Source organism: Peromyscus leucopus, chromosome 19, assembly GCF_004664715.2.
Source record: "Peromyscus leucopus breed LL Stock chromosome 19, UCI_PerLeu_2.1, whole genome shotgun sequence".
In the NCBI taxonomy this organism is placed as follows: Eukaryota; Metazoa; Chordata; class Mammalia; order Rodentia; family Cricetidae; genus Peromyscus; species Peromyscus leucopus.
In genome coordinates this window covers 45,531,719-45,547,498 of record NC_051079.1, presented here as the reverse complement: position 1 = coordinate 45,547,498, position 15,780 = coordinate 45,531,719, and the positions used below count along the sequence as shown (strand labels likewise).

General features: G+C 45.1%; 1 protein-coding gene across 1 annotated transcript in view; it reads left to right on the top strand.

The window, feature by feature from the left end:
• The first annotated feature begins 533 nt into the window (after positions 1-533).
• The window catches only part of Fbn2 (fibrillin 2), a 211,793-nt gene continuing 196,546 nt past the window's right edge, over positions 534-15,780 (top strand). Inside the window, 5 exon segments of the mRNA XM_028891611.2 lie at positions 534-1,209; positions 2,070-2,152; positions 6,713-6,811; positions 9,733-9,828; positions 15,191-15,286. Of these exon segments, the coding sequence (XP_028747444.1) occupies positions 953-1,209; positions 2,070-2,152; positions 6,713-6,811; positions 9,733-9,828; positions 15,191-15,286 (631 nt within the window). The 5' untranslated portion in view covers positions 534-952.

The window sequence follows — 15,780 nt, the reverse complement described above, 5'->3', positions numbered from 1 at the left end:
CAATCTCAATCTCCTCCACTCCCTTCGCCCTGCCCCCCTTCCTGCCTCTTCCCCTTCCCCCCAGCGCTCGCTCCCCTGGTCTCTGCCGGAGATCGCCCCGTAACATTGTCCCCGCCCACCCCGCGCCGCTGGCCCCTCCGTCCCGGCTGCACTCCACGTGTGGACCGCTGCGCCCCGGCCCCCTCTGACAGCCGCCGCCCGCTGTCCCGCCCCGCGCCCCGCCGGGCCTCTAAAACCCCGGCGCCGCGCCCTCCTCCGCGGCATCTTCCCCGGCGTCCAGCCTCCTGCCCTCCCTCCCGCCAGCCGTTCCGCCTGGGCCCCCGCGCACCTCCGCCGGGCTGTGCAGCCGCCGCCCGCGCCTAGCTGCCCCCAAAGGACGCCAAACGAGCCCCGAGGAGACCCTCCTCTTCTTTTGGGGGTGACTTTTGTTCGCTCGCCTGCTTCCTTTGGGTGACTTCTGCAGCTTTCCAGGATCTGTGCCCGGAGCGCACGGGAATCCGCTCAGCCTCTTGCACCCCCCCCCCCCCCCGCCTTTTTTTTTTTTTTTTTTTTTCCCTTGTGAGGTCCGCTTTCTTTGTAACTTTATGCCGCGGCTGCTCGGGTTACTTTTGTAATTTCCCGCCCCCACCCGCTGGCGGTCCTGGAGTCGCTCGGGGCAGTGGCCCGGGGGATGCAACGTGGACCTCGCCGGACTACCGGCTGCATCGCCGCCGCGCCTCGCTGCCCCCAGCGCTAGAGCCCGCGCTCCGCACGCTGCGGGTCAGGAGCTGACGCTCGCTGCATCCCGCTCCATCCACCAGGGCACCGCCACCCAAGCGAGTCCCGCGAGCTGACGAAGGGCTGGTCAGACAGACCCTGACTTTTTTTTTTTTCTTTTTCCGGGCCTCGCGGATTTGGTCTTCGACAGCCCCTCTCTCCGCGGGCCTCGGTCCCTGTGCTCTTGGCGCCGGCGATGGGGAGACGGCGGCGGTCGTGTCTCCAGCCCTATTTCGTGTGGCTGGGTTGCGTGGCGCTCTGGGCGCAGGGCACAGCGGGTCAGCCCCAGCCTCCGCCACCTAAGACGCTCCGACCCCAGCCGCCCCCGCAACAGGTCCGGGCCGCGGTAGCGGGCTCCGAAGGCGGCTTCGCGGCGGCGCCCGAGTACCGGGACGAGGGTGCGGTAGCGGCGAGCCGCGTCCGCAGGCGAGGACAGCAGGACATCCTCCGAGGGTAGGTGGGCGGCGGGGTGGCTGGCTTGTGCGGGGGACCTCAGCTTCCCTGCCTTCTACTGCACACCCTCCCTGACTGTCGCGCTGGCGGGTAGAGCGGCAGTCCCCATCCACTAGGACACTTAAAGACCCCAAGAGCTCCAGGAGCGCCCTTCGTTTTCCTCCGGGAAAGCCTCAATTGCTCCGTGGAAAGCCCTCCCTAGGGGGCTTCGGCTGTTTGGCGGTGGGAGCGGGCCTCAGGGTGTGGATGGCAGAGCCTAAGCAACGTCTGTGGCGCTGAGAAAGGGTCCCAGTGTCAGACTGAAAGCGGGGCCCGGGTCTGCCCTGAGCAGGGCCCCCCGGAGTCTTGCCTGCTCCCCCACCGTCGGGGGCGCAGCTCTAGAGCCTTTTGTTTGAGGACGTGTGCGGGAGCAGTTGCTGGTGATCATCGCCAGATCCAGCGCTCCGCGTTCCAAGTCGCCTTCCTTGACACTTAGGGGCCAGAGACAACAGTTGATCAAGGAGGGATGGATCTGGGAACAGGGCAAGGATTTCTGAACGCAGTGTTCCTTTTGTTCTCAGCATCCAGACTCTAGAATAGTAGCAAATTATGTGTCTCTTGTTTCTTCTCTCTGTTTAAAAAGTCAAGCAGGGGGGGGGGGGCAGATGAGAGGGGATGTTTAGATGTTCTGGACCCTCCCCCATTCTAAAGTCTACCCATACTTCCACATCTGCTTCCCAAAGCCCAAAGAATTTGAAGGGGGGTTTGATTTTTGTTCCTTGTCCTGATACCTACTCGCTCAGGCTTTGCTTAGGAAGATCTTTTTGTGTGTGCTGCTGCACCCATCCTTACGTGGACATCACCGTGTTTGTTCCCTGCAGGCCCAATGTGTGCGGCTCTAGATTCCACTCTTATTGCTGCCCTGGATGGAAGACGCTCCCGGGAGGAAATCAATGCATTGTCCGTGAGTGTTTGCCAGGGCCCACAGTTGAGGGCAGCTTGCACAGCTCTGTTACAGGGCTGACCTTACATGCAGTGTTTGAACACCCAGTTGCTCATACAAAGCCATTGGTCACAGAACCGTGGTAATGAGAGCTCAGTGGCAGGGAGGAAGTCGCATCAGCTGAAGACTTCATTAAGGGAAACTTGGGAGGAAGACGTGGATAAAGGGTTTAGAATGCTTAGATGGTTTGTTTTACCATTTGTGTGTATTGATACAAAAGGAGGGCTTTGTGTTAAAGCTATTCCCTAGATGACGCGACATCACCTTTCCTTTAAAAATTCCAGCTAAGACCGCAGTGTTACAAAGTTCACTATTGGACTCCTAGGTTTGGGCCATCAGAAGATCAATCTTAGACCTTTATCCTACTTCCTCATCTCTGGTTTGCCCTCAGCAGCCACATGGCGAAGATTTAAAAGGAATACTCTCACAGATTTTTTTTTTTAATTGACTGAAAGTTAACAGGTTTTTTGTTTTGTTTTCAAGAGAATTAATTTAAGTTGTAGATTCCCCCCCCCATTTTTTGTGAGGGGACAGTTAAACTTTGAATTTCCCCATGCCAAATCTTACAGTGGACAGTATGTTTTCTCAGATATGACTCTTACACCTTGAAAAGGTCTGTGCATCAGAACTTAAAGGTTCAGGCTACTTTTTTCAGCTTCCAGAGTATATATGCCGGTCTCCAAGTTCTAAACTCATTAGTTTCCAGTGTTACGATCAAGGACTCTGAGAGGTCTTACTTCACAGGCTTGTGGGGTGAAGTATGATAGGTCTTTCCCTGCATGTTTATGTAGCCCGGCCACGTTTGTCCACTCTGGAGGACAGCCAGGTCACAGACAGCACATGCATTTACAGCCCATAAATGACTTTAGGCTGACCTTGGTGTTCCCCAAGGGAAAGATAATTATGCCACTGTGAACAGAAAAAGGGCAAGCTGTCCTAGCCAAGGGGTACTGTGGGTATAGTGGCATCTCCGACTCTATATTTATTGGTTTTGTGGGTTTGAGACAGACCCTAAATGCTATTTCTGTGAAGTTCTTTCAAAAAACAGAAATCTGAAGTTTTATTGTAAAGATTAGCGCTCTCTCTCTCTCTCTCTCTCTCTCCTATTCAAAAATCCCACAACCTCTAGTAATGAAACAAAAATAAGAAGCAGCTACTGTGTCCTTTTAAGTGATTGATTCATAAATATTTTAAATAAACCCATGTATGTATAGACCTTTGGTTTTATGAGGGATAGAAAAAAGAACGATGGTCACTTGCCTTCTCTCCCACACAGCAAGTCCTATGTGAAGTATTTATAGAAGGTGCATTACTCTTCCCGGCCACTGGGGTGTTTCTGTGGCTGCCTCACGCTATTGGGATCCACAGACTCTTGAAACAAACAGCTAACGTCACTCACCACACACCTGCCACACTAGCTGGGAATGACTTAGGCACTGTGGAAAGTCTGACTCACTAAATGTAATGAATGTGACTGCCATTATTGAGTTGGAGAGCAGCCGAGGAGAGGGGATAGGTTTACGGTACGTGTTGAAAATCTATAGAGTCAGGTTTTATTGGATCAGTAAGGAATGGGGACTGCGGAGAGCAAAGCCTCCCAGCATAGCTGCAGCTGTAACTTAGGCATGGCCCAGTGAGTGTCCAATTTAAATACTTTGGGTCTTTGACAATCATCGTGCCGTTTCCGTCTTTAAAGATCAGCTTTGAGCACCTCACAGTGAGTATGGTCGCCCACATGTCTTCTATTTGAAATATTTGGGCGCTAAGGAGACACGTGAAGCAAACCTTAACATTATCTTTCTATCTCCAATAAATATTTATGATATTTATGTCTGGTATGTCTAAGTAGTATTTGTTAATTAACATCTTAGGAAAATAATTTGCATACTTGAGAGTCTAAAATGTGTGGACTTGTACACAAAATCAGCAGGAAGCGTGTGCAGTACAACTGTGGTACCGTCCCTGCCGCGTGAGCCTCACCTAGTTCAGGTGCATTAAATTCAGTAATTCTGCTGTTTTTGTATCCTACAAAGGTCATAGGTGGAGAAATACGGAAACTAAAACCATTGTAGACGTAAAACCAGGAATTTTTAATTCCCCAAATTCTTGGTAACAAATATTTCTTTGTTGAATTTACTTAGATTTCACCAGGAAGCAAAGACAAATCCTGAGGCAATTCACAAAATAATGATGATAATAATGTGAAGACCCGTGATCCGTTTTCTCATATGTTACATCTCCACTGTCCTTCTATGCAGAACAAGCTGTAAGGTTTAATGTTTGCCTCTTACCAGGCTTCACGCAAAGAAGACAGTAAAGAAACGTCTATTCCTTAAAAAGCATGATGCATTATGATTTTGTTCTCTACTTCATTGTGGTCACTTATTATTCATTGTTTAAAGACAGGATCTCTAGTTAGTCTGCTGTCATGGAACTGTGTTGCTCAGGTTGGCCTTGAACTCCCAGGCTTTCTCTCAGCCATCCAAGCACTGCAATTACAGGCCTGAGACATCATGCCCAACTGTTATTATCTTAATTGTGGCTTGAAACGTCACTGAAGTACTTCCAAATTTCCATGTTTGTTTCCAAACCTATTTTATAGCTTTCTTTTTTAAAAAAATCATCTAAGAACATGAAATAATGGAAGAAGAGTTTGCTTATGCATTTATTTATGGAGAAAGTACCGCAATAGTGTTTTGATCAGTGGGAAAACAATGGAGTGGGATCGGCTTGGCATCACAGCATTTGCCAATGGGGGGAAAAAACACATTAGACCCTTCCAATGTAATTCTTTTCATTTATGTTTCTAATGAGAAAACTGAACCCAGGGATGTTTTGAGTATTTTCTGTGCTCACAGTGGATCATTGGCAGAGTGAGAACGCAACTTCATACCTCTTATGTATGTGCCACAAGTGTTAAGTACCAGCCCATGCAGCTTCTCCTCATGTCACCAGACTCCCAGTATGGATGTACAACCTTTCTCCCGCTCCTTCCAGCATTCCCAGGATTCACCACTTCAGTTAAAATGAAGTTGTAATGAGACCCCAGACTGAAGTGAGCATACAGAGGGAGGAGTTCTTCAGACTTGCTTCCTCCTGGCCTGTGTCAGGGACACACTGAAGCCTCAACAGATAAGTCACTGCCTGAGAATGTCCAGGCTCCAGCCCCTCAAACCTTCTTATGGTTTGAGACCTAAATGGGGCTGCTACATTTAAGCCCAGATTCACCTGCCAGCTAAGAAAGAGGGACCCTTGAAATAAAACTGTATTTTAATTAACATTTGACATAGGAAAACTATCGGTGGTCAGAAACCAATATATTTGAAGTATTAATTCTACGGTGGAAGGCATTTTCTTGCCTTTTTTTTTTAAAAAAAAAAATCTTAAGACCATAATATTTTTACAATATTTTCATTCAGGACAACTAGTTGAGACACTGTCCATATTATGCAGATGCTAAAGGGAGATCATAGAAAAGGAAAAAATTACCAGGTTGGTTTGCTCCTGTAGAGTGCGGGCCTCACATTATAGGGGTCCCAAGTCTCTTTGAAAGCTCCAAGACCTCTCTCCAGCAAAAGATCCTATGCACATTGCTGCATTTGCATGCTGTTTCAGGCCATTCCCAGACCCTTCTCTCATTTCTTGCATCCAGAGACAGATCAAATCAGCACACCGCCTTCATGCTCAAAGAGGGAATTCAACTAGGGAGATAGAGATAAATCTTTCAGCTCCTTAATGGCCTGACTAAATTTGGGAGAGAGTTCCCATTCCAAGGCGCTTGACTGTCGATTTTGAGTGGCTGTGGTATGTGCTGTGTCAGTGAGCCTAAACTTGGCTTCGATGACCCGAATATTCACTGGAAGTCACAGCTGTAGGAAGCTTCAGTCCCCAGCCCCCCATCAGAATGGCTTTTTAGAGCAGCAGGAGTGTTTTAGTTTGTGATAATACGGCAGAGGAAAGACTGGAAAAAGGAGAGGAGTCATGAAGGGGCTGAAGATTGATGGCAGGGCAGGGCAGGAGCCAGCAGGGATGGAATGTGCAGGGAACCCGACGTTTGGCCAGCTCATTAGGGACTGGAGTCTCTGTCTACCCATTTCACATTCTTGAGCAGTGGGTTTTATTTTCTAAGATGTTCAGTCTCTCTGGGTTTCCTCACCACTGCCAGTACCCTGGGATCAAGACTGCCTCCTTCGGTGAGTCCTGAATTCAAAAGTTACCAGTTTTGAATAGAAGAAAAAAAAAAAGCAACTTGTATTGATAATCAAGTTAAAGAATTGGCGTCAATTGGTATTATAGCATTTTAAAAGAGCTTCATTTGTTTGTACATCATCACGAGGAAACTGTAACACTTCGTCCCATATCTCCATTGGGTGGTTTTATTATGTACTGAAAGTCAGATGTTTTGCAACATTAATCATACCCTGGTTTTCCAGACCTGTGGTTTTAAGATACTGCCTTCTGGCTTTGCAACATGGTGGAGGCTGCTGTCACTCATTCCCACTTGTGTTGTGCTCTCTGCAGCCATTTGCCGGAACAGTTGCGGAGATGGATTTTGTTCCCGCCCCAACATGTGTACTTGCTCCAGTGGACAAATATCCCCGACCTGCGGAGCAAAATCAAGTATGTTGCCTCTCGATGGCTCTATGCGCTGAATTTTCTGTAAGCCTGTGAACCAGTGGCAAGGGTCCTCCTTGAAGAAGATACAGATTGGTGGTTGTTCTCACTAATCAGACCTGTGTTAAATTTTTGAACTGAGATGCAAGAATTTTTGAACTCTTGGTGCAAGAGTTGTTGGCACGCGTAGCTAATTGACAACAGAAGATGTGTCTAGGTGGTGGGATGGGTAGGAGTCCATGAAGTAATGCTTTGTTATAACTATAACTTCCTGAGCTTTCATTGTGCGCAGCATTCTGCGTGAATTGTTTACATTATTTATTATTATAATTCTTATTATAATCCTCTCATTGACATTTATTTGATACTGATATGATTCCATTTTGCAGAGGAGGAAAGTGAGGCACATATGTATTAACTAACCTACTGCCCTACTTTGATATCTGCCGCTGTGATAAACATCATGACCAGAAGCAACTTGGGGGGGAAGAAAGGGTTTGTTTCATCTTACAGCTCCCAGGCCAGAGCCCATCACCAAGGGAGGTCAGGGTAGGCACTGAAGCCAGGGAGCTAGAGTCAGGAACTGAAGTGGAGACCGTGGCGGAATGCTGCTCACTGGCTTGCTTACACGGCTTTCTCATCTACCTTCTTTACCATCCAGGACTACTTGCCTAGGTGGTATTGCCCATAGTGGACTGGGCCCTTCCACATCAATCATTAATCAGGAAAATGTCCAATAAACTTCACTATGGGTAGTCAAATGAGCCATTTCTTCTAGATGACTCTAGTTTGTGTCAAAATGACAAAAATCTAACCAGCTCACCTACCCAAGGCAATACAGACTTGAGTGTCCTGACTAAGGCTTGCTCACCCTGTCCTCCCAAATGCTAGCCTATATTTATTGGTTTTTGTTTTGTTTTGTTTTGTTTTGTTTTGTTTTGTTGTATGTAACTGGCAGCCTCTGTTCTTTTTGTGTCTTAACTATGGGGAGAGAAGATTAGAAAGACCACAGGTATTTACTGAAATACTGACCAAATACTTTATATGTGCTAACTCACTTTGCTGCACATATTAATTCCCAACAATTCCATGAAGGTAACTATAACAAGTAGACTAAGAATGTATTTTTTTCATGACTCTAGAAAATTGTGGGACTCCAAAGGCCAAGATTAACCTTCTGTGCGAGTGTTTAAGATCACATTAGCACAAGACAGAAATGATAGTTTATTTAACTGCTCAATAGCTAAACAAAGGCTTTAAATCTTCCTAAAATGAGCATGAACTTGTTACATTTTAATGGTTCCCTCCAGAGGTTTTTGCTAAACAAGGATAATGTAGAACCCGTCTGATTCAGGAATAAGAGTCAAACTAGGCACACCAACGTGTTTGTCTTCTGATGGACCACTGACCCAAACCTCTGGGATCATTGTTTTTAATAGTCTGTGTTTTCCCAGTGATTTCAGACTTAGCATTCAAACTCACAAGGATGTCAAGTGCCTTCAGGAGCACATTTCCCCTGCCAGATTTTCTGCCAGAGACCCTTCCTCAGGTCTTTATTATCTTAGTCTCTGTTTGCTCACACCCACCCTTGGCAACAACACATAAACAAAAGCAATGCTGCTTCTTAATGTCCAGGCCTGCACGGGGAATGCTTACATGGAACCTGGCTTAGTCAGGCAGCCACACATTCATTTGGCCTTTAGAGAACAGCTAGTTTCTTTCCATCAGGAACTTTTCTAACCCTTCTAACCTTCATCCTGCTTGAACTTGCTAAAGCTTTTTAGCACGATTTATCACTAACTTCCTGGAACACTTTCTCTTACACATGTGTGCCTGTGTGTGTGCATATGGAAGCCAGAAGTTAACCTGGGTGTCATTCCTCAGTTACAGCTCACCTCCAAAAGGAAATTCTTAGTTCATTGCTGACCACAGTCTATGTGGCCACAGCTGCTTTCTGCCTCAGCAGGTGGCCATGTCACCCACCCAGTGTTTATACAACTGCAGCTTTTCTTTCTCCTTGTAACTCTTTAAATATGCGGGCTCTGCTAGACAATATATTCCAACTCCACCTTTTGCTTGCCACGTGCTTCAAGCCATCCTCATCTTTCCTCCAGACTCCCATCTTCCTGGCATCCTCAAGTTCCCCATTCACACAGCAGTTCATCTTTTAAAATCAAATCTCTTCACTTTTACTGCATCCCTTCCTTCCATCTGCGATTGGGACATACTTAACCCTTTGGTGGGCAAGGGGCCCCACCTTATCTGGTTGGCCTTGCCTGCCTCTCCACGATACCTTCTGCACCTTCTGCATCCTAAAGTCTTTAGGTTGATGGGTTCTGATCCTTCAGGAGCTGCTTCTTGCTACTGCCCATGCCTGGCTGGTTCTCGTTTTTTTTTCAAAGCTAAGCCTAAACATCACGTCAGAGTGATATTTTTTTTCTGCATGCTGTATCTAAGTTCCTACTGAATCTGGACCATTCTCCTCCTTACTATTTTTCTCCATACACTTTACAAATTATATAATTATACATTTGCTATTTATAATTACCTTGAAGCATTTTAAACCGATTTGGTCTGTCTCTAAGCTTCCACGAGGACTGACTCCAAATCCATCATGGCAGCAGGCACATAGACCCTGCTGTATAAGTGGATATGAGTGTCTCCCGTCTGCCCTAAACTATGCCATTGACATCTTTAGGGATTTCCTTTGACACTGGAATGGTAGTTTATTTAAATATATAATAAGTCACATGTGGTAAGAGATATATCTATATGTTGAACTCAATAACAAATGATAAACACTTATTGGATTATAACATTTGTATCAGTAGGCTACCTAGAATATATTTATCATCAGGTTAGACATGTAGTCTATAGACTGTATAATTTGGTGATTGACATGTGTACTTTTCTTGTGTTCTTCACAGTCCAACAGTGTAGCGTGAGATGCATGAACGGTGGGACCTGTGCTGAGGACCATTGCCAGTGCCAGAAGGGATACATCGGGACTTACTGTGGACAACGTAAGAAACCTTAGGAACAACTTATTTATAAACAATGTGACTTAGTGGCCATTTCGTTCTGGTCAGAATGGAAGTTCTTGCAAAGCTCATGGATGGTCATTGGAAGAGAGAGTTTTTATCATAGTTCACAAGTAATTGTTACAAATTTAGCCTGGAGGAATTCTTCCAACTTAGTAACTTTTGTGCCTTATGATGTTAATGTGGAGCACTAGTGATGTGCTATCAAGTTTGACATTTATCATGGGTATTTACACCACAGAACACAGATATGTTCCTGAAAAAAACAGTAAAAGATACTGGGAAATTCTACAGCTCCCTTTACCCCGCCCCCTCCATACATACAATTTTTAAGAATTGTTCAAAATTAACCCCATGAGAGCCAATTTCACACATTAACATTTATTCAAATCCATTTAGTACCAGAACACAGGATTGCAGGAATATTTGAAAAGTTTAGACATCACTGTGAAGGAAGAGGCATTTAGCAAAGATTTTGCCCACTTGCAGTACTGGAAATTACCATCAGGGCCTTGCATCTGCCAAGCCAGCAGGATGGTACTGTGCTCTATCTCTGTGCCAGTTAATAAAACTGTCTTCCCTGGAGAGAATCACACCATGATAAGGGAATAGTCCTGTTTGGAGAGGGGTGTAGAGTGTAGCTCCTGGGCTGTGACACATCTCTGGGGAATACATTTGGTTAATGTTCACCAAATTGTGACACTTTCATGAGTACTTACAATGTTTTTGTTTGCTGGGTTACTTTAATTTGCAGTCCTGAGCATGAGTCTGAGGCTTCGTGCATGATAGGCAAGCTTTCCATAGCCGAGATGGAGCTCAGGCCCTCTTTACTTTTTAATTTGAGACAGGACCTCACTTGAAATTACCCAGGCTTTGTTTGAACTCACCATCTGGCCCACACTGGCCTAGAACTTGTGATCCTCCAGCCTCAGCCTCCCCAGGAGTTGAGATGTACAGTCCTGCACTGCCTGGCCCAACCGAAATTAACATAATCTTAAGTACATGTGAAGAACACAGCATTAGAAAATGTTGAATCATGTCGAGAAAGATCATCCATGTTACTTCATTCACATTTCATGTGAGTCTAGACTTCTGGGCTTCCCTAAGAACTGCTTATCTACTTCCAACATGGAAGAACCAATGTGAAGTGTACGTGGGTGTCTGCTTTTAATTATGTTATTTATCTTTGTTACAGTTTAAAATGTTTCTTCATGGTGATAAACATGTATAACATGGCATTTATCGTCTTAAAACTTTTAAGCTCCAGTTCGGTGGCATTAATCCATTAACGTTCCAGGGCAGACATCACTTCCCCGTCTTCAGATGTCTGTGCTGTAAAACTGGAGCTCTACACCCAGGAAGTCATGGTCCTCACTTCCTTCCCACCCCAAGCCCTGGCACCCGCCATTCTATCTTTATGCTTTTGATTGCTCTAGGTACTTTATACAAGTGTAATAATAAGGACATATAAATGCAGTATTTGTCCTTTCTTCACTGGTCCTTTTCAGGTTACTTAGCCTGATAAACTCATGTTTTATCCAGGCTATATCATGTATCAGAATTGCTTCCTCTTAAAGATTACTACTGTCAGGATCTCTCTCCCCCCCCTCTCTCTCTCTCTCTCTCTCCCTCTCTCTCCCTCTCTCTCTCCCTCTCCTTCTGTTTCCCTCTTTCTCCCTCCCCCACTGTGTGTGTGTGTGTGTGTGTGTGTGTGTGTGTGTGTGTGTATCACTGTTTATGCAGCTGTTCACGAACATTTATATTAATTCATCTTTTGGCTATTGTGAGTAATGCTATTTCCAACACCATTTTTTGCAAATAACTGTTTTGAGTCCTGGTTCCCATTCTTTTATATACATACTTAGCAGTGGAGTGGGAGACATTGGGATGCTCTGTTTTTCGAGTGTTTGAGGAAGAGCTGTCCTGTTTTCTGTTACAGATGCACTGTTATGCCTGACAGGAAAGCAGAAGGGCTTACCTTGCCAATACCTGGCATTTTCTTTCTCTTCCTTAATTAAAACCACTCTAATAGATTTGAAGCAGTAGCACATAGCAGTTGTCCTAATTATTTTTAATACTGCCTTCTAGGTAGAAATGTAGCTTCCCAATTAAGGCTATACAGGTGTAAGACAATCTCAAGAAAACTATTCAGTTCAAACCAAAATATTCTGGTAAAGGCAGGAATAGGCCAGCTCAAAGATTAGATAATACATGTTTCAATGCTTGCTTTCTCTGTTGCAAACACTGAACTCTGCCACTGTGTGAAGATGACTACAGGCAACATGTAAATGAAAGGGTTTGTGTTTCTAAGAGAGATTTAGAGGATAGATGGGAAAGCCAGATCCCTGTAATGGTGGCTTCTTATTCTCAAAAGACATTGCAGGCAGAACCTGCATGGGACCATTATCTAAACAGAACCAGTGAGGGGAAAGGAATGAACCAGGATCCCCGTGTTTTGAACACCTAGCCCAGAGTCTGTTCAGCAGACTCCTAGTCTTAGGGCCCCTCTCATCCAGAAGGAATCGTTTGGCTTTCTCAGTAGCTCAGTCTTCCCTCTTTCTGAGATGTCTGGTTCTTCATCCATCCCAGGAAATGAGCAATCCCCTAGGTGATCACCAACACTCCCATTACAGTCCTTGGGAACTCTCATCTTGAATATGAGAAGACCTCCACTCAGGGCTGCATACAGGACCAAAAATCACAGAGAAAGGCTGAGAAGTGGTTGCACTCTGAGGGCCTCTTCTGAGAGAGGGGACACCCCTACTCATGATTAGCAATGTGAGAACTCCCAGTCAACCATCATGAAGACTAGCATTAAAGTAAGGAGAGGAGGGGATTGGACTCCATCATAGCAGGGTGGTTCTCTTCTGTTGTTGCTCTTTAGTACAATCTTTGGATATTGGAAAACAAGTCACCAATTCATGCGTATTTCACAGAAAAAAAAAAACAAACAGCAGTTAGAGTACAGAAAAGAAGCCATGTGTGGTGCACATGCTCTTAATTTTGGCACTTGGGAGGAGAGAGAGGCAGATCTCTGTGAATTTGAGGCTAGTCAAGACTACAAAAGGAGACCCTATCTCAAAACAAACAAAATCAAATAGTCCACTGCTCCAAGAGTATAAAAAAAGCCTTTGGCTTTTCACACAGGTTTACTTAATCCTCACAATATGGTGGTCGGGGAACCACCAGCTGTTAGGAGCAGGCATGCTGAAGATCAGGGAAGTTGGAAGGCTGGAATGGAGGATAGGACTCATTGCTTAGGATACCCATCTGCCTGGCAAAGTGGTAGAAAAGGTGCTGGGAAGGGCTGGTATGGGGTGAGGTTGCATCAGTAACCACAGTGCTTGGCCAGCTAACTGGTCTTCTTCTGTGATTGACAGGAACAGGAGCAAATGACTGGCAGTGCACTGGGTCCCAGACTTTACGTTCACAGGATCCATATCAATATTCACAGTGTTAGAAATCTGGAACTAGAAATGTCAGAACTATCTGCTAACTCATTTTAAAATGGGTGCTCACCCATGTCGCATGTTCTCATAAATATTTTATGAACAATAACTTTACTTTCTGAACCTCTAGACACATTATGCAGATGAAAGGACATGGTAGTCTAGCACAGACAAATTAGATTAGGGTTACGAAGTAAGTGGCTATCCTCGGAAGGAGGAGCTGAACCTTCATCAGTACTGTCCTCTTGTCTGGGTTTGGGAAACTCAAGAGAAGCAGCCTCCTTCTGCTTATAGGTTCCAGTCAGGGGCAGACAGATTCTTTCCATTTGTGTCTTTGTCCGTCAGGGGAGTGTTGAGATATACATGCATTTGGAGGATGGAGATGATCAGATTGCCTCTCTCAGTAGTTCATTTTATTTATTAGGGGAGGGGGGACGTCTCACTGAAGCTGGAGCTACCATTCAGGTAGGCTGGCTGGCCAGGGAGCTCCAGGAATCTGCCTGTCTCTGTCTCCCCCGTGCCAGGATTACAGAGGCACCAAACTTTTTGTATGGATACTGAAGTCCAAACTCTGGCCCTCATACTTGCGTGCAAGTCCATTCCTGGCTGAGCCAACTCCCCAGCCCATCTGTGTCTTTTCCAAAGGCTGGTACAGTAACAAGATGTGGCTGGGAAAGTGGCTTTCATTCCAATTTCCTTCCACTTGATACCATTGAAAGAAGATTCCTTACATTTTCATTAATCACATTCAATTAGGGTTTCCTTCCACAAGATATATGCGTTGGTCAGTTGGGAAATCCTAGATCCAAATCTAGTTAACGGTTTACAATTGAGCTTTCCAATCCTGGCAACGAATTCCAAGAATTCCACACTCCTTAGAGATCTCTGGGAAATTCCTGTTCTCTTTGACTTTTCTGTCCACCCCCAGTCTGTCTCGCAACCCTCATGGGCTTCCTTCTGCCTGTCCTGTCCTTTGTATTGACTCCTCTAACATTTTTTTTTAGCCTGCCCCATGTTTCAAGGCAATGGTGGGTCAGAAGTTCTACTTAGAAACATACCGTGGGATGGGTAAGGAAGCAGAAGACATGCCTCCTAGGGAGACACACTCCTCCAGAGCCATATAGCATCATGCTGTTGAGCAAAAGGTGACTGCAGCAGCTAACCCTGAGATTCATATAGCATATAGTATCAAAGTGTGACCACAACAGCTAACCCTGAGGATCATATGGCATATAGTATCAAAGTGTAACTGTAACAGTAACCCTGAGATTCATATAGCATATAGTATCAAAGTGTGACCCAACAGCTAACCCTGAGGTTCATATAGCACATAGTATCAAAGTGTGACTGCAACAAGTAACCCTGAAGTCATTGACACATATGATGCTTTAGGATGGAGAAAATCTTTTCTGTGCAAGTATGTGTCCTCTTGCTATGATTGGCAGAGCAGAAATCACCCCATGCTCTCTGGACAAAGATGATGGGCAAGGAAATAACTAAGTGGCTGCACCTTCAGCCTACTTCTGTCTACTAATTGAACTTCTTGTTTTTTGATACATACCTCACTTGGAGGGGACATCAATGTGTTTTGCCCCTGATGTCCCAGAGGAACAGGTAGTAGAATATTGAATAGTGATCTTCTGACTTTTGTGGGCATCAGAACCAGCCAGTCCTCGTGAATCTGATAAAGAAAAAAATCTTAATAATAAATGTTTAATAATAAGATCTATGAATTGTTGAAGCATCTCTGATGTAGTGATTCAGTAGACTCATTCGCTCCCATTTTAGAGCAAGCAGTTTGATATAAAATGTTTTCTTGGCCACATCATTTCAGGATTTCGCTGTGCTTGGAGACGTGCTGTTTAATGAGCTGTTTCTTAATGTTTTGTGTGCAGCTGTCTGTGAAAATGGATGCCAGAATGGTGGGCGTTGCATCGGCCCCAACCGATGTGCTTGTGTCTATGGATTCACGGGGCCACAGTGTGAGAGAGGTAAGGGGGACAAGAGACTGGGGGACTTCTGTTTGCAAAGTCTATTCTGTAATACCCCACCAACGATGTACTCATGCTTTTTGCCATTCTGTGGTAGTTATTTTAATGAACTGTATTTTTTTTTTATGTGCCGGGAGTTAGAATTGTAAAATTTGGAGCAGCCCTATCAGAACCAGAAGCATTCAGTGATTTTCATTATGATGATTTGAGTCTGAGAAGCCACTTCAGAAGCAATAGCTTCAGGGTGATGCTGACTGACTCCTGGCAGATTATCATCATGTACTTCATTTATTTTCTAGACACTATTGGGAGTACCCCCTCTGCTGTAAAAAAAAAAAAAAAAAAAAAAAAAAAAAAAATAATAATGCCAATATGTTCCTAGCTAAACCCCACAAAATCTGACACAAATTGCCATAATAATAAACACACACGCTATATTCCGTGATACAAGTCCAGAACTAGGGGGCTTCATGTCAGATGTGATCAAGGCTTTC